Below are 25,069 nucleotides of genomic sequence, written 5' to 3'. Positions count from 1 at the left end.
GGTCGAAGCTTTATTCATAGGATTATGAACTCTGCTAGGAAGCCGTGTAGAGAAAATCAGTTTTGAAGGGGAACAAAATTACAAACTGACAGATAATGGTCGAAAAGTATTATCCTGAAACTGCTCAGTTTTAGGGTGCAAGAGTTTGTTGAAGTAGCTTTAAGGGAGCAGAGTAAAATTATGCTCAATCATGATCATCTCCCTCTAACCCTAGTATCCCTGAATAAAGTTCAGCATGCCTGAAACCCGCAATGACACGCACACACAGAAGAAGAAAAATAGAAACACTAGCACGCTTTGTGTGTGTATTTCTACTAGCCAAATGGCAAATCTTGCCTGAAATAAAGTTTGTACTGTATTACAAAAGTTACTGCAGTCCTTACAAATTGCAGCTTGAAAAGAAAACCTGAATTGCATTTGACATAACCAATCAGATGATTGATCAAAATTAGATGCTAAATGTCGTAAAAGGCAAGACTGAAAAAGAAAAAAAAACAGCTGCATAACAATCAACTATTTATTGAATAAACTTGTTTAAACCAACTATTTAAGCGACTTTCGTTTTAATTTGAAACATGTTGCTCACTTTCCTAACCCCACTCCCCCCTTCTTTCTTTTGTAAGAATAAAGTTTTGAAATCTTAAACAATCCTCTTCATAAGAACATGCTTGAGTACAGATGTTCTTAGATCTACAAATCAAGTACATACACGTGTATAGCCATGGTACTACATGTAGTAACTGTAGTTCCATGAGCTGCTCTCTTGAATAATCACAGCAATACTACCGCACATTGTGCAAGGAAAAAGTTCTACAAAAACACAAAAGACATCAGCAAGATCGGACCAATTAAAAGCCAAACACGCTGACAACGAAAAACTCACAAAAAGTCTCTACTCCGTCATGTTGCACTGGCATAACCATCAAAAGACAGAACAATGCATACACCGTTGGTACTTTTAACCCTTCAAGTAAATCACAGTCACTGCTTGCTATAGACCCTATCGGTATTCCAAGCTCTTGAAAACTTCAAAGCCTAGCAATGCATGTGGTAAAGCTATCTTGCGCGAGCTGCCAAAGCCTACGTTCGAAGTTTTCACGACTTTCAAAGCATAACAAAGAGCGTGTCTCGCGGATATCTCGCGAGAGCTGCTCAGATACCGAAAAGGTCTATTTTGTGGACATTCGGATAACTGTAGAAGCAGAAGAGATACTGTAACACTGTACGTATCATCTCGAGCTCTTTAAGATGGAATACTACTTGACAAAAATCTCCCACCACAGCCTCACTTATCCAAGGCCACCACTGCGAAAACATCCTGCCGAGACACTCTCGAAAGAAAAGCTGTCTTGATCAACAAGTCCAACTGCGAGGCTCCACCTCCAAAAACTCTCTGACACACTGTTTCCACGGTGAGCTGCTCCAGCCAATAGCAGAGCTCCTTGCATCTCCACAGAGGGTTGTAGCCAATGGGATGCTGTTTTGCAAAAGGTTGCAGCTTTTCAGGAGCCCAGAGGAAAATCTGTATGGCAGAAGCTGCTGCTGCTGGCGTTGGCCGCTAGAACAACAAAATAAAATAATATTCAATACACTTCTCTTCAATTCTCTACACACTATTGTACTCTTCTATTTACTTTAAACATTTTATTTTACTTTTGCTCCAACAAGGCATAATTACGTGCCCTTTTGTTTTTAAATCTTTATTCACACATATATAACTTAACTGAATACAACCCTCTGTGATTAAATAAACTGCCACTGGACACTTTGGTGATCAACAAACTATTGCATTTTTCACAGCTGTTTATCTTAGATCTTGCCATATTGCTTTATCACTTATTTATTCAAAGTGAGAGTTGTTGATCAATCATACCTCTGAGGGATTCCTCTTCAGCATTAACTCAATCAGCCTTGCAACTGCCCCTGGCACATTCTCTGCAAAGATAATAAGCAAAAATTTCTTTTTTTTCTCCAATGCAAATAGTACGCTACATACAATGACTGCAAATCCTTGTATAATATTCGTCTGGTATGTATTTGTGACGTCACACTTCTTCTTCTGCTTCCTTCATGGGCTAAAACTCCCACGTTGTGGATTTGTACGTTTTTACCCCGCCATTCAGGCAGCATACGCCGATTTCTTGGGAAGCATGATGGGTATTTTTGCGTTTCCATAATCAACCAAACTTTGACATGGATTACAGAGTCTTTTCCATGCGCACTTGGTCTTGTGCTTGCGTGTACACACGAAGGGGGATAAGGCAATAGCAGGTCTGCACAGAAGTTGACCTGGGAGATAGGAAAAATCTCCATCCTTAATCCACCAGGCTGCCGCGGCTAAAATTTGAACTCAAGACCCTCCGATTTGGAGGCCAATGTCTTATCCACTACGCCCATCCATAGACCATTTATCTTGGACCGCCAACTAGCTCTCTCTCCGCTCTTTCTCTCTATTACGAGGTAGCGGCCTCTCACATTTAGGAACCTACGCTTACATGGCCTTTCAGAAATCAGGGGGATGTCATATCCGGTGTCGATTGTAAACATGGACGAAGTTGCCGAGGTAAGTTCTGAAAATGCTCAAATAAACTCAGCTAAAGTGCATATGGAACATGTTTTTCGATGAGTTTTGTTAAGTTTAGTTTGGAGTTTTGGAAAATCCAGTTCATTGTCACCTCCCATTGTCACAAATAACTGGAGCGTGCTTTCTTTTCACTGTCTTCGAATCGCTGGCCTTTCAAACCGGACGCTAAGCGCCCCTGAAAGTCGAGCGTCGTAACCTCAAAGGGTCACGTGACGAGTTGGCGGTCCAGGCTATTTGGTCTATGGCCCGTCATACGTCACCCGAATTCATGCTTATCGCCGTCCCTAGACGGCAAAACAGCCATGTTTGCAAGACTGCCAGATATAAACTATCAAAGTGTATTGTCTACGCTTTGCTTGGTCAGCACACCTGGTACATCAATGATCTCTTTCATCTGAATGGTCGAGGCATGAACCTTAGCCCTCCAGACCTCCATATGTGACAATGAAGAATAGCTCTCAAGTATGCATACAGCACTGAATAGTATATAATTATGGTCTGTTGGTTATCTTGTACACATTTCTATTTGTCTGAAGGTGATCGAGTGATGAAAATGCAGCAAGATTTTGAACAGCTTGTAAGTTCACAGATCAACACCAAACTGACAAATTGTCTCATCCATAGCTAACGGTGACTGCTATGTGATCTACAAAACATAAAACTGTTCACATGTACACAGAAAAGGACAAATCAAACAGAAGTCTTAAAAAGACGGAGTTTAAAACAGAAGTAACAGTGCAATGTTATGAACAGAACATCTGAGAAAGCAACGTTTTCAAATCTGGGAGTCTTGAAAAAAATGAACAAACTTCCACTGGTATACTCAGCCCACGTACCTGGAAGCTTGGGCAGATCTTCTTCTCTGTAGCTCCGTGCATCAAACTGCCGGTAAAATGGGTTCCCGTCACCGAAAATCTCGTATCCCAAAGCTCCAGCCGCCCACAGATCTGCCTTGGTGTAGTCCAGTACGCTGTTTTTCCCGGGCTCAGTGCATTTGATTTCTGGAGCCATCAGGGCACCATTACCTCCCCTGTCCATCTCTCTAACAAGGTAAGGAAGCTTTAGTCCGTAGTTGACGTCTGCCAGACAGCAGCCGAAATCACTGATTGCCAAGTACGGGTGGTCTAAAAACACAGAAAAGAGATAAGAAAACCACAAGCATTTGCAAAAGCTGGTGACAGTCCATTGTTGAACATCTACAGGTCCAAAACAATGCAGCTATCAAAAATATGCCCGACCACTAATTAAACGGTTATGCTGTGTTCGTAAGGAATAAATCAGTAGTTTTTGGCACATGATTTCTATACTGTTCGCATGATTGTTGTATTTCGTCACAAAAGAAAGGAAAACAGCTGAAACAGTCACATCATGAGTTTGATATTTACCACTGACTCTCAGTATTCAGTAAAAAAAATTTAAATTAAAAAAAGGGAAAAAAAGAAGAAAGAAAAGTTTGTGCCATGTTTCACAAGAAGAAAAAAACAAGTCGCGTAAGGCGAAAATACAATATTTAGTCAAGTAGCTGTCGAACTCACAGAATGAAACTGAACGCAATGCCATTTTTCAGCAAGACCGTATACTCGTAGCATCGTCAGTCCACCGCTCATGGCAAAGGCAGTGAAATTGACAAGAAGAGCGGGGTAGTAGTTGCGCTAAGAAGGATAGCACGCTTTTCTGTACCTCTCTTTGTTTTAACTTTCTGAGCGTGTTTTTAATCCAAACATATCATATCTATATGTTTTTGGAATCAGGAACCGACAAGGAATAAGATGAAAGTGTTTTTAAATTGATTTCGACAATTTAATTTTGATAATAATTTTTATATATTTAATTTTCAGAGCTTGTTTTTAATCCAAATATAACATATTTATATGTTTTTGGAATCAGAAAATGATGGAGAATAAGATGAACGTAAATTTGGATCGTTTTATAAATTTTAATTTTTTTTTACAATTTTCAGATTTTTAATGACCAAAGTCATTAATTAATTTTTAAGGCGAAGTGCGCCACTGAAATTTAGAGTGATTGGACTTACACAGCCATTTTGAGTTGTTAGCAGTTTTGCACCTTTCAATCTGTCTACTTTCATGAAATGCATATGATTACACTATACAAATTCATCAAAGTCTCTAAAAACATATTTCATTGCACCAACCCGGCGAATTTTTCTGTCTTTTCATTCACTCTTCCGATAAAAATTCCGATTTTCAACCCTTGACAACAGACATTTCTGCTCGCCCAACGCGGGAACGTCGTATACCGTTTGAACAGCAGTTCTCTCCCCTGTCTCATTCGGCGGTTATTTTCGGTTAAATATGGATTCTCCTGGGGAAACCCCCCTATTTTTCAAACAAGCAAACCACAGACACTTTCCATATACGGGGGTATGACGTAAATACCTGGCCACGATTGGTCAGATAGGCTCGCGTGGCTTTTCGCGTTTTAAAAGTCGTCTGCTCACCGCGTTTAGTTTTCGACTGAGTTTGCTTAGAAAAATGGCACGTGTGAAAAGATCAACGCTCCGAAAAACACATCATAAAGGCAAGTGTACGAGAAGACAACAACTGAAGAGTTGCAGAGACAAGAGAACATCTAAAACACAATCGGTGACCAAGCGCACAAAATCTGGATCGACCGCTGTGGCATGCAGATCAAATTCTGCGTCAGGACTGAGAGTGTGTTCTTGGCGGTTTGACGCGAAAGCAATTCAAGACGAACACATAGGCCTACACAGCAGCCACTGGTCAAAAGCGACAGGTCCAGAGGCTTCCCAAACAAGGAGATGTCACGTCTTGTTGATTTGGAAACCTTTGATGGTATTGACTTGTAAACGAACTTTGTTGTCCGCAATGTAAACAGCCAACGCTGTCACCATGCCCAGACTCAAAACAGAGACACGGCCTTGCAGTGTACGCGCATATGAGGAAGTTGTTCCAGGTACCGCTGGATACCTTGCTTCCAAAGAAAGCGGTCAAACGGAGTATGGTCTCATCAGGCAAGCCGTTTATTCGTCCAGACTCCTTGATATGTGGGCTAGGTGCTCAACAATTTAACAAATTTTGTGAAAGTTTAGATTTGGTAGGCATGGATCACAAAACCTTCCAGAAGAAAGCTGATAAACTCTATCAACGACTTGATGTAGATCTACTGGAGGAGAAAGTATTCAGTGAGGCTGTCCGTCAGGTCAGACAGATACACGCAACGCACAATGGAATGACACTGTCTGATGATGATGTTCTTGATATCAGTGTAAGCTACGACGGATCATGGCTGACCAGGGGGCACTCGTCCCACATTGGAATAGGGTGTGCTGTAGTCTAGACGTGCTGACTGGAATTTGCTTTGACGCTCATGTTATGTGCAACTACTGTCATACGTTTGCCAGACAACTGGAAACAAACTTCTCCAGGAGAAACCCCTGGAGTATGCTGCCTGGCTGGTAAAACAACTGGACATCTGTGACAAGAATTTTGCAGGTGAGTGCGTAGATCTAAACAGTATGTGTGTATGGTGCGTTTGTGAAGACGTTTGTTGAAATGGGATGATAGTGTGTTGTGTTTGAATTTTACATAGATCTGTAAGTGTTTGTGAAAATGTGTGTCAGTGTTTTGTGTGCGCTGTCTATGTGAAGTGTACGTGTGTGTCTGTGCGTGTTTGTGTATTTGTGTGTGTTTGGGTACTAATCCATGCATAGTAATACATGTACTGAACAAAAACAATGATAGCGTCTATGTTGGTAGATCTGTGGCTGATTGCCTTGTGTGTGTGTGTGTGTGCGTGTGTGTGTGTGTGTGTTTGTGTGTGTGTGTGTGTTTGTGTGTGTGTGTTTGTGTGTGTGTGTGTGTGTGTGTGTGTGTGTGTGTGTGTGTGTGTGTGTGTGCATGCATGTGTGAGTGTGTGTTTGGGTACTAATCCATGCATAGTAATACATGTACTGAACAAAAGCAATAATAGCGTCTATGTTGGTAGATATGTGGCTGATTGCCTTTTGTGTGTGTGTGTGTTTGTGTGTGTTTGCTATTCAGTGGCTGACTTTGACTGAAACGGTGGTTTTATTTTTAGGTTCCAGTGGCATCATGGAAGTCGAGGCGGCTCGGGTTCTGTGGGGCAGGTCAGTGTCGCAGCACAATCTGCGATACACAGTTATCCTGTCAGACGGTGACACAAAAACCTTCCAGGAACTTTCCAAAATAAAGCCTTATGGAGATCAAGTAACCATCGAAAAAGAAGAGTACATCAATCACGTTTCCAAGCGTCTTGTAACAGCGCTTCGCAACCTTGTGACAGACTGCCGCAAAAAAGGAATCACTTTGGGAGGGCGAGGGTATGATCAGCTGACTCTGAATACAATCAGGAAGTTGACGATATATTATAATCGGGCAATTAGGGGGGGGGGGGGGGGGGTAAGACAGTTGCAGACATGAAACGGGCAGTGATGGCATCTCTGCGTCACGGCTTCTCAACAGATGACAAGCCACAGCATGACTTGTGCCCCCATGGTGCCGCGTCATGGTCCTTCTACCAGCCCCCGGGACCACACGCAAAACTCGTCCATACACCTCTCAACTTCAAGAAGCTGAATCCTCCTCTAGAACCAGTTTACCAGAGACTGACGAAAGATCAACTGCTTCAGAGATGTGTGTCAGGAAAAACCCAAAACTCTAATGAGTGTCTCCACAGCAGCGTTTGGGTTCGCTGCCCCAAGGACAAATTTGCATGCAAAAATCGCGTACGGTTTGCAGTCGTCACAGGGGCTAGGGAATTCAATTTTGAACCAGCGGCTGCTCTCAACACTGCACAGTTCTACGGCTTTACAACAGGCTGTAACATGAAAAGACTAAACAAGGCTAGGAGTGTAAAAGGGTTCTTGGCAGCCTCAGGTTCAAGAAAGATCAGCTAAACAAGAGACGCGACACTGTGCGTGCAGCTAAACTCAAAAGACAGGATGAGCTCATCAGACTACAAGGGGGTGCAGCATATGCTGCTGGGCAGTTTTAGGTAAGCCTGTAGTTACCAGGTGTCTGTGAAAAATACCTGAACTATGTTAACATTGATTTGGGGTGAATGAAAGAGCTTTGAAATGTTCTCGGCCTTGTTTCTCTGTTCAGCGTTTTTGCATGACCTGCTTTCTAGGAAACTGTTTTTCTTCAATCCAGCTGTTCAGAATGCAATGAAACTTAAGGGACATGCTTATCAGAGGACAACCTGTGGAATGACAACAGGAATTTTCTTTAAATTAATAAATAACTGTTCAGGCGGGTCATATTTACTAAAATTGTGCTGAAAAACATGATAATTCATCTAAAAAAAATATTTTATCAGAACTATTCATCCTAGAAAAAATCCCTGTTGTCATTCCACAACTATGGACTCCTACATCCTACATACAAAAAATCACATTCCTATGATTTAAGGGGAAGCTAAAAAACGTGTTCCTAGCAACCCATTTTGGCAGTTGGAGATTGCCGTTTCCATGGTAACGGACAGTGACGGTACTGAAAACGTTATCCGTTTTGAAATCGTATATGCCTTACCACTTCATAAGCATATAACATTAGCCTATGGTAGAAGTAAATACAAATTTAGATTTTAGTGGCTCCCTTTGCCTTAAGGCACCAAGCTGAAATGCAATACCGAAGTCCGGGCTTCGTCGAAGATTACTTGACCACAATTTCAACCAATTTGGTTGAAAAATAAGAGCGTGACAGTGCCGCCTCAACTTTCACGAAAAGCCGGATATGACGTCATGAAAGACATTTATCGAAAAAAGGAAAAAAACGTTCGAGGATATCAATCCCAGGAACTCTCATGTAAAATTTCATAAAGATCGGCCCAGTAGTTTGGTCTGAATCGCTCTACACGCACGCACGCACGCACGAACGCACACACACACACCACGACCCTCGTTTCGATTCCCCCTCGATGTTAAAATATTTAGTCAAAACTTGACTAAATATAACCAGCAGAGGCAATGCACTCAAAAAGGCTCCTACTTTCAGCAAGGCTGTTTTTGAGAAAATCAAGCTGAAGAATTAGACAAAGCTCCATTTTTTTCTTATACCTGCTCCACAGGAAAGGTCGACCAGGACGTTGTCGCTTTTGAGATCTCGGTGAGCTATCCCATGATTCCCCAGGTGGGCCACTCCCTCCAATAGCTGGGCAAAGAGCAGACAACGAGTGTGGGTGCTGACGCTGTAAGCATTCATGTATTCCCTCAGCGTCATACTGTACCTGAAAAATACACACAGGCGTCACTTTTAATCTCCAGAAAGAACAAGATGGACGCGCAGCCTAGTTGTTAGGACGTCAACCTTCCACTTGGAAGATTCTACAGTGGAACCCACCTTTCATGACCCCCATTTTAAGACTCCCTCCCTTTTAAGACCTTGTGTTCTCAGACTTTCTGTTCATTACCATTGTAAATTTACCCCCATTTTAAGACTCCCTCCCTTTTAAGACCTTGTGTTCTCAGACTTTCTGTTCATTACCATTGTAAATTTACCCCCATTTTAAGACTCCCTCCTTTTTAAGACCTTGTGTTCTCAGACTTTCTGTTCATTACCATTGTAAATTTACCCCCATTTTAAGACATCCTCCTTTTTAAGACCTGATTTTCTCGGATTTTTGGAGGTCTTAAAATGGGGGTTCCAATGTACCACTAAACCTTCTAGACGGGAGGTTTACATCTTATCGTCAAGGCTATTGCGCCTGGCAGATTATTCCTATTTCTTCTTAACCTCTTTAAAATTTACCCCCATTTTAAGACTCTCTCCCTTGATTTTCTTAGATTTGTGAAGGTCGTGAAAGGGGGGTTCCACCGCAACACTCTTACTCTACACTCTGCACACGATAACTTTATGCGTTTTTACTTTACTCTAAAATCAACATCACATCTATCCTCTTACTTTACTCTCTGTACTATGCAATCTTACTGTACACTCTATATTATCCTTACTTCTTCATGACCAGGAACATGGTGGCATTCCTCCCAAAGCCCCCCTCTCTGTTAAGTCGAGGGGGAAGGGCCGAGGGGTAGTCGTCTGTACCGCCCGGAAGTTCTGGCGTCTGGTCGACAAAGACGCCATGCATGGCCACAATGTTAGGGTGAGGCGGCAGTCTCTTCATCCCAGCCTGCAGACTGGAACAAACAAAACAAAAACGTGTATGCCATGCATGGCCACAATGTTGGGGTGAGGCGGCAGTCTCTTCATCCCAGCCTGCAGACTGGAACAAAAGACTCTGCTTTCTGAAACAACACAGGACCAGTCTTACCTGAAATATCCAGCGATACTCATAGCTGCCAACCCTCTCAAATTTTTGGGGAATCTACAGATGTCTGAAATCCTTCCCGAAATCTGATTGATTTTCCCGAGAATTTTTTTTAAAAATAATTTTCTGAAAGCAGTCTTTTGGGGGGGAATGAAACCCGTGAAAACACGGTCTGGTTACCCGAGACCAGCGAGCAAGTATCTTCAAATCTTGTGTTTTTGTTTTCATGTTTTTCATGGACTGGTTATGTTATAATTAACCTGATTCCTTAGCAGACGATGGTTCTTGCAGATGATCTCCCTCACACCTACACTTCATGAGAAAACTAAAGAACAGTGGAACCCCCCTTTTAGAGCCTAAACAAAAAAGAAAAAAAATGAGAAAAGCAGGTCTTCCAAAATAAGGATTCTTAAATTGGAGGTAAATTCAAAGAGGTTATAAGCAGAAAATCTGAGAAAATGAGGTCATTAAAAAGGAGGAAATCTTACATTGGGAGGGGAGTGCAGGTGGGAGGTGTGGGGAGGGGAGGGAGGGTTCCACTGTACTCTGTCAACAGACTTCAGTCTCTGGTGCAGCAGAAATCAAGCCCTGGCAACAGCCACAGGCAAGGAGGCAAACAAAACAAAGTGGACGTTCTTACCTGGCAGCTTCGATCACCGACTCAGCAAGACTGGACTGGGCGGGCACTGTCTCCTTGGCCATGGCGGTGAGAATCCTGTCTGCCTGCGACTCTACGCTGTAGTTGAACATCATTTTCACTGCCAGTGGGTATTCTGAAGACCCGCTGATGTTTGGTGCAGGCTCTGGGTCTTCCATTGTGGAGCTGCAGGTGTCTGTAGAATCTTTCAATCAATCAAATTTAAAAACAGATTAATTACATCAATCAACATGCAAGCAAGCCCATCAATCTCTCATCAGTCAATCAAAAGTAGAGTCTGTGAAACAATAAAAACAAAGAAGATCAATTAGATCAATCAACATGCAAGCAAGCCAATCAATCCATCATCAGTCAATCAATCAGTCAGAAAATATTCTGCCAACCATTAATAGCTTGGTCTTTAAGGAGGAGAGATGGTAAATTGGGGGGTTTTGACAGGAGGGAAATTTACCTGAGGCAAGGCTGGTTTCTGATGACACCGCACTGGACATTGTAGATCTGCTGCTGCTGCGAGTTGATTCTGATGAAACCTCGCCGGATGTCAACACCTCTGGTGTACGCGTGTTGACCACAGACCATCCAAGCTCTACATCCTCTATGTCTTTATAGACAGACAAACGCAAGTGCACGCACACACACACACACACACACATTAGGAACACAATCAAAAACATTCGGGCAAACATTGATAATTATACATCACCACCACCATTTGCTTGAAGTTTTTCATGATGGAAATGAGGCAAGGAGAGAAAAGGAGCATTATCTGCTGAATGAAACATGTCACATCAATCATTATCCTCTACTTTTCAAGGCAGTGAAGCATTTGCTAAATGAAACCATATGTGACATGTCAACCTATTATCCTCTACTTTTCATGGCAGAGTGAAAACAATCACAACAAGAAGAGCAAACGCTCGATCGAGTCACTTTCGCAGTTCTGAATATTATATGAGGCATCAGATGGACAGGAAGAAATTGCTATTCACAACACAATGAGTCACGTTCACATAAAATTTGAGCCCGGTCACTTTTATAGTTTCCGAGAAAAGCCCAACGTTAAGTTGTGTGTTGCCGAACAGAAAAGGCTAGTTATCTCCCTTGTTTTTCTGATAACGTTCGTAAAAGGCTACAGATGTAAATACTTTGATGTAAAGAATAATCCTACAAAGTTTCAATCACATCCGATGAACTTTGTCAAAGATATAAAATGTCTAATTTTTCCTTTGACGCTGACCTGTGACCTTGAAAAAGGTCAAAGGTCAACGAAACCATCGTTAAAGTGTAGAGGTCATTGGAGGTCACGACTAAACAAAATATGAGCCCGATCGCTTTGATAGTTTCCGAGAAAAGTCCAACGTTAAGGTGGTGTCTACGGACGGCCGGCCGGACAGACTAACACTGACCGATTACATAGAGTCACTTTTTCTCAAGTGACTCAAAAACTAAATAGCTAACAGCCTATTCGACAAGTTAATTTTCTTTCTAATCTTTCACATTCTGGAAAACAGGGTAGCTTGTCTTTCTCTTTGTGGATCTAACTTTACACTGAAGAACCTTAAGTCGATTCAGAGCTTCTGACCCTTACAAAATATTGTCTGAAAGTATACTGGCCGGCAGGCTTGGTTCAGAGGGCTTGGAAACTACAAGTGAGTGGAATTGTGTGGGTGTGGGCGTGTGTACATGTTAAGAGGCAGACTTTGTGTGTGTAGGGTGTGCTTGTGTAGGGTTTGTGTGCGTGTAGACGTGTTAAAAGGCAAACTTCCTGTGTTTGTGCATGTGTGAAGGGTGTGCTTGTGTAGGATGTGTGTGTATGTGTGGGGTGTGTGTGATTGTTTCTTCGAAGACCAACTTTATGTCCAAGTCTGTTGGTTTTTGTGGCACACTTCATTCTCTTTGTAAAATCTACAAAGCTGACTTTAACAAATTTCTCACCAGGCACAGACTCCAGCCCTTCGCCGTCTCCAGCCAGAATGAAAATATCGCTGTCAGAATCTGAAGCGTCTTCAGCAGCAGCAGTGGCAGTGGCAGTTGGTTGACTGGACACTCTATACAGAACCCATCCGTCTAAGTTGTCTTTGACGCCATTTTCAGTGACAGGGTCAATGGCGTTGACTTCATCTTCGTTGATGATGATGAAATCATCGTCATCATCCTCAGACTCAGGGATAATGTGGTCATCAGTGTGGAATATGACTGGAGGATTCCCTTCTGAATACAAAACAGCAAACAAAATTAAGAAGGAAATAAATGAACCGATAACATACACACTAAACACTGACGCACACAATGGATATAGGATTACCTTCTCGGAATACAAACCAACACCATAATGATAAAAATCAATATAAAATAACTGCATACAAATAAACAACAATAAATAAACAAGAGAATCAAATAGAAAAGAGTTAAATCTTGATCTTCTGCATACCTGAATTTTTGCCTTCTTTCCTACCTAATTCTCTTCATTCCCATCTCAAAATATTAGAGATTTTACAACACACAATCAATCAATCAATCAATGAGGCTTATATCGCGCATATTCCGTGGGTACAGTTCTAGGCGCTCTGCAGTGATGCCGTGTGAGATGAAATTTTATACGGCCAGTAGATTGCAGCCATGTCGGCGCATATTTACCTTTCACAGCCTTATTCCAAGTCACACGGGTATGGTAGACAATTATTAACTGTGCCTAAGCAATTTTGCCAGGAAAGACCCTTTTGTCAATCGTGGGATCTTTAGCGTGCACACCCAATGTAGTATACACAGACAGCAAGCTGCAGATGTTAAGTGTACCTGTAGCATCAACACTGCTTCCCTCCTCTTCCCTCTGAGTATCTGGTATCTCAGCCTGGTTCTCAAAACTCTCCTCCTGGACGACTCTGTCTTCTGGCAGAGGGCTGCATGCATCTTCCTGGGCTGCACATCCAGGCATGGGAATTGAAAAAAAGTAAAAAAAGGCTGAACATTAGTAAGTAAGCTCAAAGTCGACAGAGCAAAGCGCCTAGCCTTACTAGGGGGGTCCGGGGGCATGCCCCCCCCCCCCCCCCCCCCTGAAAAAATGTTCTCCCTAGAACCCAAATTGTGCAATTTGGTGTCATCTGAGCAGAGCTCCAAGTTTGCCATTAAATTCAGTTTTCAGAACCATTTTTGCCTCCCCATTTATTTTTTCGGCAGACACTTTAGCTTTTTCGGCAGAACAAAAAAAATTGGAGAACAATTACCATGCCTGACATCATGAAAATTCAGCCCTGTTAGGGTGGCATGTTCCCCCCCCCCCACACCCCCCCCCCCCACACCCCCCCCCCCCCCCCCACCCACCCTACCTCCTTGAGAAATGTCACAAAGATGTGAGTAGCATATTTGTGAGGTGAAACCACGTCGTGTTTTTAATCTCCCTAAATAGTGAAGGGCGATGCGTAGCTGACCGGACAGGCGTTATCACGGGTTTTGTGTGTTGCACGAGAAAAACCATAGTTTGACATTGAGTTGTGTTTATGAGACATGTAGCTGGTCTGGGGTTAATAATGTCACAGCGTTTGAGATTTTCAACCGGGAAGGTTGTCGGACGACTCGGGTGAGTACATAGACTCACTTTTGCTTCGCATGTGAGTCAAAAATTCTAGCTCCAAACTGGCAGTAGGTAGGTAAGTAAAACCTATGTTATTTTTAAAGGAAATTGAACCAAGAATCTGTTTTTAGTGTCTAAACATGGAAATAATAATTAGTTTGGCTTATAATGATGTTCAAATATGAACTTTTGAAAAATCGGTCCGGCGCATCTTCCGGTGCCTGTGGATCAAACACAGGTGGCTGTTTTGCTTGCTCGAAGAAAGGATCATAATCACTGTCATCTACCTGTTTCCAACGAATCGTCCGACAGAAGATCTCCCCCTTCCCCTGTCAGTATCCATAATCATTTGCACAGCCTGTAGCGTCAGTCCGTCTTTGTTTTTCCCTACTAGGGCCCGGTCGACTGTCACCGTTAGCCATTTTGACGAGTCGAGCTTTCTCTCCCCTTCCCTGCCGCCAAGGCCGAAAATAGCCTTCAGACGCAAAACCGCGTCACCATTTATGTTTATTCATGAGAATGAGGTATCCTACCAAGCCATTGGCTGGTATTTGTGTGTCAGCAGTGACGTAGCATTTCTGGAAAATTCCTGAACTGAGATGACGGGTTTACCCGTCACGTAGGCGCTGCGGCTGCACAGGCACATGACGGGTATACCCGTCATAAGGCAGTCAAGGGGTTAATGGGCATGATAGCGTTGCTGTCCCATTCTCTAGGTCTCTCAAATTAATTCATGAGCAGAAAAAAAAATCTGCAATCACAGGCACTAGAAATTAAACAAATAAATTGAGACGGGCGCAGTAGCCTAAGTTGACAATACATCAGCCTCCTAATCGGAAGGTCGCGAGTACAAATCCCGGCCTTGGCGGCCTGGTGGGTTAAGAATGGAGATGTTTCTGTAAAACCCCACTCGTGCAAAAACATGAGTGAATGTTGGAGTTTTAGCCCATGAATGAAGAAGAAATAAATTGTACCTAAGAATGCGCCAACAGGCCTAGCTTCGTACACAGCAGCATTGCATCCCTTGCCGATCAGCTGTCCCAGCTGCAGAGTCTCCAGAGAAAACTGCTGGCCTGCCTCAACGATGGTACCCTCCTTCACTCCGTACCTTTGAAACAAGCCCTGGTAGTTGGAAAAAAAACAATGAAAAAAATAAGACACAGAATGACAGATGCACATGCAATGACACAGTAAACACATAACTGGGTCATTCTCAGAAATGGTGGTACAGTGAGGGTGAGAGGGGTGACACATTTGAAATCATGAAAAAGTAAATTAAAATTATTTCTACCACGACTTTTTTCATTTGAATCTATTCCTGAGACATTAAAGCATTGTTGTATGTCAATAAAAATGGTTTCTATACGTTGGTGTTGTTTTTGTGTGCTTTTCAATTGCGAAGTTCGGCCGTTTCCGGATCGCCGAAGCGTTACACGACTTTCGTGATCAACAATATGTTCAGTCTCATGGCTAAATGCAAACATGCAAACACCAACAAATTACTGCAATCGACAGTCAGGACTTCAGTATTGGCCGACGTAGCAACACATCTTTGCAAAAACTCACGCTGAATTTGAAGTTAGGGGCTTCGAACAAAAAATTGTGAATGTCGTAATGCATCGTTTCCAGACTCGACGCCCGAACATCGGACAGCAATGTGCTCCATGACTTTGCCACATCACGGCTATTTTTAGCTCTTTGGCGCGCAGGAAGTTCGAACAAGATAATAGTCCTTTGAATCACAGCCAAATATTCACAGAAAACACCAGAATCATATCATTTGCTGAAACTCATGGCATCGTTTTTACTAAATTGTCGAGCCTGCAAAGCTTTGTCACAAACTTACACACCGCGGTTGGCGACAATGTAGCGTCGGAAAGATATCGAGTGCAACAGTTTCTCAACAAAGTTTAGCGGCAACAAAGTAGCCAAGAAGTTCTCGTATCTTCTGATCGTTGATGTTCGACATTCATCAAGTACTTAAAATGGGTAATCTGAATGCAACAGGAACTTTCAACAAATACAGCAAACTCTGAGGAATTGTGTTTTGTGTAGTTATTTTGGGTCAGACGGCCGGAAGGCCAAACAGTGCAGATTCATGTCTGTCGCACAGGAACCGAAAGTGATTCAAGCATTTCATTTCTGTGTTGCGACATTCACCTTAGTCAGTTCCAAATGTCATTTTTTTACCAATATTAGTTGAAGTCCTTACCTTTCATAACTAGAATGTGTTGGGTAGAACACAAAAATACTGCAGAACTGATAAAAAATGCACAAAGGATTGAAGGCTTAGGTGGTTTAAAGTTGGAATTTGGTTTCCATGTTACAACATTCATCACGTAAATAACAATTTAAAACGTCTCTTATTCAGCAACCAATTACTCTTTTTGTCTAATTTTTGCATTATTATGTATAGCAAACAATAGACTTCATAGTAAAAACAATTATTTTGTATTTCTTGACACTTTATTTTTTACTTTGTATGTAACACTTTGTACCACCATTTCTGAGAATGACCCAACTACTTATGTAGTTTAAATAACATAATATGATAATGGTATAATGCAACCACGCTTCATATTCAAAAATTATTGTAGTCAGAAACAAAACAGTCAGCATTTAATTTTCAACATTCACTGATTCAAATATATATATATAATTTATTATGGAGTGGTTCGGGAACCAGTGTCACGAACTGAAACTGCTGCTGAACAATCCTTCTCATTGCGGTTAATGCGCATGCGCCAATCTTGGACTTAAAAAATGCTACCCTTTGACCGAACGAACCATGGGTTTGGTTTAGGATTAGGATTAGGGTAAGGGTTAGGGTGAGGGTTAGGGTTAGGTTGTTCACGACCTGATTAATCTCTCCATGTTAGCGCATGCGCATTGACCGCAATGAGAAGGATTGTTCAGGCAGAGTTTTCAGTTCGTGACACCGGCAGTCACGGGTATCTCACAAAATTGACCTTCTTATGAATCTTAGTTTTCCATTTCCTGGTAGATGCGCTCCATAGCTCAGTTGGTAGTGATTTGCTCTCAGGTTCTTGAGGTCGTTGTTTAAATTAAGCCATGCCGAAATTTTGAATCAAGGTCCAACTGACCTATTGTTCTGTGTCTGGGAACAACACTAATAGGTATTAACATCTCAGTTTCTCTCTCTTTCCCTTCTCAGTCGAACGTACGCGAGAGCCCGCGCGCGCGTACACACACACACACGCATTAACCAACAAACTAACCAAGACACCAGCCTTCTCAAGCTTACCCTGATTCCAGTGCAGAGTACGTCATCAATCTCATTCCCTCCTGTTTTAGTCTGGTCATCTGCCGCTCCGATTCCGAGGGACAATCCGACGAACGCGAACACAGGCACCTTTCTGGAATCTCGAATCAGGCGCAAGGCAGCCTGTCGTCGAACCTCAGCGGCCTGCGTTTTCCAAATTTGCTTCGGAAACAAACCACCAATTAGTCGTCTGTTAGAACTTTCGCTGACTTGGACAGACTGGGCACGAAGACTCCATGTTGGTTTCGGAATTTCTTTCCCTGCCGCCGGTTCGAACTCCTTCTGCAGCACTCTGCGCAGGACTTTCTTTCCCGTTTTGACAAGCCGTGCGAACACATTGTCGCCTACCGCCGTGGCTTGGGCCCACAAGGGGCCCGCCACTTTAAACATGGTTTATTCGACGATTTGACAGCGACGTGTCGAGAAGCGCAGTTTGTTGTTGTTTTCACCCCGTCGTTTTCCTGTTTCAAGGTGATAACGTCATTTCTTGTTTTGGTTTCTTGCGCATGCGTACGGGAGGAGTGATCTCTTCTGCGCGTGTAGCAGACGACACTTTTGACAACAAGTTTTCAACGATGAAGTTGGATATTTTCACTCATCATTTTCGTTTTCTCTCTCTCTCTTGTTGTCACCTTTCCTTTTTGTCTTCCGTCACAATCCTCTTATTGCCTTTGGTTCCATTTAGTGTACATTAAATTCATGTATCTATTCATTATTATTTGACATTTACCCAGCATGAGCTTTGTACAATACCGACTGATCTAAAAATATGTGTAGATCAGCGACATGTACTGCTATACATAGTCCACCATGTCAGTGTACGCGCGTCTGCCGTGTGTGTGTGTGTGAGGGTCACCATGGGGGGGGGGGGGGGGGGGTCTGTGCACGTGCACGTTGAGGCCAAAAGTGCCAGTCGATAGATATATTTAGACTATTTACAGGCACTCGCTCGGTGCTGAAGATTTCAGAGGCAGTAACACACCGGTGACACTGTGACGGTTCCCCTACGCTTTGTGTTCGGTGCCCTGACCCTTTGTGTTCGGTTCCCACTCGGTTCCCACACGCCAAAATTCGCGGACAAAACATCCATTTATGGTAGTATTACGCAATGTTGCTCTCTGAGAATGGTCTTGTTAGATCTGTGAGTGTTTACACTACATGCCTAGGTGCTGTTGGATTGGAGGTTTTTGATATTTTAGCCGTTATTAGGTAGAATGCCTTCCACTTTACTGCAAAACTGCATAATTCGTAGCATCGGCAAGAAATATCCCACCAAAAAATGCCTGCTTGGAACTGTCGTTGGTCCAGCAAAAAGTTCAACATGTCTGTAGCAGACAGCCCAAGTTTCAAGATTGTAGGGCCATCCAAACAGCCGTAATAATAAAAACAACAAAAGTAGTCAGTGAAATTGGCTGTGTTCGGTCCCCCCACACTTTTGTGACGTAGGCGTGACGGTTCCCATAATTCATTGTGTCGGTCCCCACTTTCTGTGTCGGACCCCACTTTCGACCTAATTTCTCTGTGACGGACCCCACAACCAGCCTATTTTGTGTCGGTCCCCACACCTTCTTGGATTTATGACTTGCCGGTTACTTGTATCATTGTATTAATTGAATCTAATTGTCTCGGAGTTATTTTTCAGCAAAAACCGGCAAGGCAGCACCTTTTGTGATACCAAGTAAGTCAGATGACATCAGTATGTGTGTGTGTGTGTGTGTGTGTGTGTGTGTGTGTATGTGTGAGAGAGAGAGAGAGAGAGAGAGAGAGTGAGAGAGAGAGAGAGAGAGAGATTGACACCTTTCCAGATCACTCCGGTTATGCGACACTACCGCGAGCGTCACTACCGCGTGTCACACTACGGCGAGTACGACACTACCGCGTGTAACACTACCGCGTGTCACACTACCGCGAGTACGACACTACCGCGAGTATAACACTGCCGCGTGTCACACTACCGCGCGTACCACAACCGCGAGTACCATAACCGTAGAGAGAACGCATGCAAACTTACTTCTTGTGAGTTTGTGTTCTAACGGCTTTGATTGGAAGCAACCCATTCTATATGTATTCTGATAGTGTGTTCTGATCGTTTTGAGTTCTTGGTTAGCATGACAAACATTGAATTAGTGTTCAGAGAACAGACCAGGCCTTTTTGTTTTATATTTCAAGGAAACATTTCAACCTTTGCCTTCAGCCATGGAAGTCATAAAATGACACGCGGTAATGTTATACTCGCGGTAGTGTGACACGCGGTAGTGTTATACTCGCGGTAGTGTCGTACTCGCGGTAGTGTCGTACTCGCGGTAAGTTCTGTTTCCGTACCCGCGACAGCGGCAGCGACAAAAGAAAACGCGCGCAAACGCGTGACGTGTTTCCGTACTTGCGTTTTAAACATGCGGTAAAATCTGTAAACTCCCGCGTTGCCGCGCGACAACGCGAAAAAATCGCTCCAGGACCCTTTCAAAAAAATCGCGTCGCTTGCCGCTTGTCGCGCCGCTAACGCGTCGCGCGTGTGGAAACACTCCTGGTCATTATGGGGGCGAGGACGCCCCCATTCTATACGGATAGTTTCGAGGTTGACCATGGGCAGCGCCATTTTGTTGTGAAATACGTCATCAGTTTGTGTACACAGGAAGTTGTGACATCCGTCACCCTATGGGAGGGGTGACGTCAAAATTGTTCATCTGTAGAAAGTTGTGAAATCCGTCACCCTATGGGAGGGGTGACGTCAAAATTGGTCATCACAGAGTTTGTGTAACACAGGAAGTTGTGAAATACGTCACCCTATGGGAGGGGTGACGTCAAAATTGTTCAACAAAAACATGATATGTCGCATTGTGCAGGGTCAACTGCAACAAACTCAAACCGAGCCATTCATACCTAGCTGTATTTGAGTGACTTATATACCCGACATTTTTATTTCTTATTTTTAGCACAGGTGTAGGAAAAATCATAAACCAAAATGTTATTTATTTTCTAATTTAACATTTTTTTTACAAATATGACCATGGTCTTTTAAACATACAGTGACATTAAACATTGTTATGTTAAAAAAAAGAAAAAAGAAAAAAAGCTTTTGTGCACAAATCAGAAAATACATTGTACATTTTACCTACAGGCCAAACCGTGAGTGTCTGTGGCAAAGCCCGACCCAGGAAATTGCACTGATTTTATATTTAGATCAGAGAGAAATTGTCAAGAACAGGCGCTTGCATTTGGATGTGTCCAATGATAGTAGGTTTGGTTGTGATCAATCAGAATAATGTAGGAATAAAAATGTATGACAGTTTAGTATGATGACATGTAATTCACATATGCTGAAATATGATATTATACATCATGTAATATTATTATGGCTGTTGCCATGACCATGAAACCCAACAAAGGTTTAATGTAATGTAATTCAAAATACCAAAACCGAGCACCTATTAATCTCGTCTTTGCGCGTGAAGATTGAGGCCGTCTGCCAGTAGCGGTTAGGTCATACAGTGGAACCCCTCTCTAGCGACCTTTAAAATGTTGACAAAAATCGGTCCTTGTGGAGGAGGGTCCTTACAGAGGGAGGGGGCGGAGTCAGGGGGCCACAAAGAAAGTCAGATTTAAAAAAAAAAAGAAAACAGAGAAGTTTGAGTTGCTGACGACCGTTCTCTCTGAAAGCAAACTGCTTCGATTTCATGTTTGTCCTTGGTGTCCACCAGTTCTGGTGCATGTACTACCCTGGCCAAGTTTCCTCTCAAGACATCAAAGAGACCGCCCCAGTATACTCTACAGCCTCTGGGCGAACCACCTCTCATAGCTAAAACTGGGTCAATGACCCCTGGGAAGAAGGTCAGTGTCTATAAAAATTTTACTCCTAGGCCTGCGGCCAGGGGGGGGGGGGAGTATACCGGTACCATTTGAGAATCAGACCAAATGAGAATTGAACCATTTGAGAACATCCTTTTTTTTTCAATCACTACATCGAAGGCCTGCGGCCCGGGGTTCACATGGGTTGGTTTGTTTGTTTGTTTCAAACCCACACCCATATACACACATTTCCCATTTAAACCATTTGTCGGCCCCCTGTCGATATTTATCGACTAAGTTCCTTGTTTTCTATGTGCTTGATTTTCGTCGCACCGCTGGAAAAACGCTGTCGCGGGTACGGAAACACAACTTTAGTGTGAGACGCGGTAGTGGTACTCGCGGTAGTGACGCTCGCGGTAGTGACCAGCACCCGATCACTCCACATAAACGCTGGTTCTGGTTGCATTGTGCCGCTGACATACAGCTAATAGGATTTTTACACCCCCGGTATAGGGGTGTGTATAGGTTTCACTCGATGTGTTTGTGTTCGCAAGTAGATCTCAAGAATGAACGGACCGATCGTCACCAAACTTGGTGAACAGGTTCTATACATTCCTGAGACGGTCCTTACAAAAATTGGGACCAGTCAAACACACGGTTAGGGAGTTATTGGTGGATTAAAATTATACAAGGCCTGGTATAGACGGACACCCCCGTTGGTCAAAGGGAAATAACCATTCTCACTGCCACCAACTGAGAAGGTTATTTCCCTTTGACGGGGGGTGTAGTTCCTATCGGAGGAATTTCTTGTTTTAATCCTTTTGTGGTATTGCTGATGATGCTGAACATGTATTTTACTAGTTTACCAATATGTATCTTTGACCCTGATAGCCTACGAAAACGGAGCAATCATGGCCCAACATTGGCCCAATGCTGAATTTATTGGCGCGGTGTTGAGCCTTAGTCGGGCCGTTGTCGTAGGCTGTCAGGGTTTATGTAGCCTTGTTCCATTGTATTCTGACTGTCATAAAGTAATTAATTTTAAGAGAAAGCAGTCATGAACACAAGGAGCTGGGAAAAGTTGCCTCTTACAACAAGCGTGGATAAAGACACATACTTGACATAGGCAAGTACTCTTTTTTTTTTTCCAATCACCACTAGAATTCCCTGGGCAGCATTTTGCTCTGAAAACTGAATCTCACATACGACAGGTGGATCTTTTATTTTAAAAATGTGCCAAATTGCATATCTCCAAGGCCGTAAGACTAAGAGTAGATATTGGGAAGGCCAGTTCAAGAAGGTGTGGGTGGATCAACACATAATTTGCTGGTATACTGGGAACCGTCCCAGAGATAAATAATGTTATATATTATTTGTGGCATAAACTAATAAAGTTAGTCTCTCTCTCTCTCTCTCTCTCTCTCTCTCTCTCTCTCTCTCTCTCTCTCTCTCTCTCTCTCTCTCTCTCTCACACACACACACACACACACACATACTGATGTCATCTGACTTACTTGGTATCACAAAAGGTGCTGCCTTGCCGGTTTTTGCTGAAAAATAACTCCGAGACAATTAGATTCAATGAATACAATGATACAAGTAACCGGCAAGTCATAAATCCAAGAAGGTGTGGGGACCGACACAAAATAGGCTGGTTGTGGGGTCCGTCACAGAGAAATTAGGTCGAAAGTGGGGTCCGACACAGAAAGTGGGGACCGACACAATGAATTATGGGAACCGTCACGCCTACGTCACAAAAGTGTGGGGGGACCGAACACAGCCAATTTCACTGACTACTTTTGTTGTTTTTATTATTACGGCTGTTTGGATGGCCCTACAATCTTGAAACTTGGGCTGTCTGCTACAGACATGTTGAACTTTTTGCTGGACCAACGACAGTTCCAAGCAGGCATTTTTTGGTAGGATATTTCTTGCCGATGCTACGAATTATGCAGTTTTGCAGTAAAGTGGAAGGCATTCTACCTAATAACGGCTAAAATATCAAAAACCTTCAATCCAACAGCACCTAGGCATGTAGTGTAAACACTCACAGATCTAACAAGACCATTCTCAGAGAGCAACATTGCGTAATACTACCATAAATGGATGTTTTGTCCGCGAATTTTGGCGTGTGGGAACCGAGTGGGAACCGAACACAAAGGGTCAGGGCACCGAACACAAAGCGTAGGGGAACCGTCACAGTGTCACCGGTGTGAGTAAGGGGGCTCCGCTTATGGAAAGCCGCCGTTTGGCTCATAACCATTACACGTGTAATAAATAATTCATACACGTGTAATAAATTAAGTAGATGTGCAACGCCAAGGCACTGCATACCCCAGCGAAAGACAAACCTCTCTCTCTCTCTCTCTCTCTCTCTCTCTCTCTCTCTCTCTCTCTCTCTCTCTCTCTCTCTCTCGATCTCTCTCTCTCTCTCTCAAACACACACACACACACACACACACACACACACACACACACACACACACACACACACACCAAGTTACACACTGACGTACACACATACACACTCACTCACACGCACTAGCTGTGACTCACTCACTCTCTCACACACACTTCATACAGTGACACAAAACACACCCCCATACGCACATGTATATAGACAGACTGACATACACACCTTTACAAACACACATACACACACACATACACACACGCACACGCACAAACTTGAACTTGAACACACACCCACCCACCCACTCTCTCTCTCTCTCTCTCTCTCTCTCTCTCTCTCTCTCTCTCTCTCTCATAAAGGCCAGGCCGACCATCATAAAGTTCTGGGAGTGACCATTGATAACAACCTTTCTTGGTCACACCGGCACATCGAACAACTGTCTAAACAAGTGTCCAAGAAGGTTTATCTATTATCTAGAATCAAGCACTTTCTGAATTTGGAAGCCAGGAAATTATTCTTTAATGCTCATATTCAGTCTGTTATTGACTACGCGTCTACCTTGTGGGACTCGGCAAGTGAAAATTAATTCAAACCACTAATTAGATTACATAAACGAGCGCTTAAAGTAGTCTTATTAAAGAAAACAACCCTATCTGAGTTAGACTACATGAACTTAGGCATTTTTCCTCTGAAGGCAAGGCTAAGTTATAATAAAGGGACCCTTATGCATAACATTATTCATGGATGTGTACCTCAAACCATATTTTCCAAATTCACGTTAAAAACTTCACGCCAATTGATGAGACTGAACATGCCTCTGCCTAGGATTGACCTATTCAAATCTAGTTTAGTCTATTCAGGTAGCAGTCTCTGGAACACTCTTCCGACAATCCTACGGCAAACTAGCAGCACAAACGTTTTTAAGACCAGATATGTGACCCTCCACCACGAAATGAGTCGCATGTCACCTCGCGCGGTTCTGCGCTAGGCTCGATACAAGTCCGGAGAGTGTATGGTAACAGCGTGAGGGTCACCTTAGTCACAGGCTTATAACTCAAACAGTGTTCGCTCTTTTCTAAAACGGTTTTCACCACTGGATAGAGCATAAAAAACGCTTTAGGAAAATGTAAAATTATGAAAATCATGCAAAGGTGACATGCGACTCATTTCGTGGTGGAGGGTCACATATACGTCTTATCTCATGAAGTCTAAATAAACATCTGTTGTCGCTAGATTGGTTGTTAAAACCAACAACCGGTGCTTTTTAACAATGTATTATTAGTTGTATATGTATACACTGATTTTTTCGAATGCAGTGTATGTCAATGGGCATGGCATTCACAGCTTTGTTGCGTCAGTGCAATCTACTCTATAATTCTTAACTCATGTCAAATGAACGTACATTTTTCATTTAAGCAATGTATTGTATGTAAATTGATGATAATTATGTTCTTACTTTCATTTTATTATAATCATGTAGCAGTAGTTTTCTTTTCTTGCTTATT

At 42.9% G+C, this 25,069-nt stretch overlaps 1 protein-coding gene across 1 annotated transcript; it reads right to left on the bottom strand.

The window, feature by feature from the left end:
* Positions 1-291: 291 nt before the first annotated feature.
* On the bottom strand, positions 292-17,841 carry LOC138978464 (serine/threonine-protein kinase pink-1, mitochondrial-like). Its single transcript, XM_070351207.1, has 11 exons — positions 17,348-17,841; positions 15,057-15,204; positions 13,308-13,430; positions 12,447-12,722; positions 10,963-11,112; positions 10,494-10,695; positions 9,540-9,722; positions 8,646-8,815; positions 3,421-3,708; positions 1,874-1,935; positions 292-1,558 (listed from the first exon to the last, which is right to left on the bottom strand). The coding sequence occupies exons 1-11, from the start codon at positions 17,753-17,755 to the stop codon at positions 1,286-1,288; spliced, it is 2,283 nt and encodes a 760-aa protein (XP_070207308.1). The 5' UTR covers positions 17,756-17,841; the 3' UTR covers positions 292-1,285.
* Between the last annotated feature and the right edge of the window lie 7,228 nt (positions 17,842-25,069).

The sequence above is a fragment of the Littorina saxatilis genome, linkage group LG10 (genome assembly GCF_037325665.1).
Source record: "Littorina saxatilis isolate snail1 linkage group LG10, US_GU_Lsax_2.0, whole genome shotgun sequence".
Lineage (NCBI taxonomy): Eukaryota > Metazoa > Mollusca > Gastropoda > Littorinimorpha > Littorinidae > Littorina > Littorina saxatilis.
Note: the sequence above shows the minus strand (reverse complement) of the source record. Positions and strands in the feature narration are given on the sequence as shown.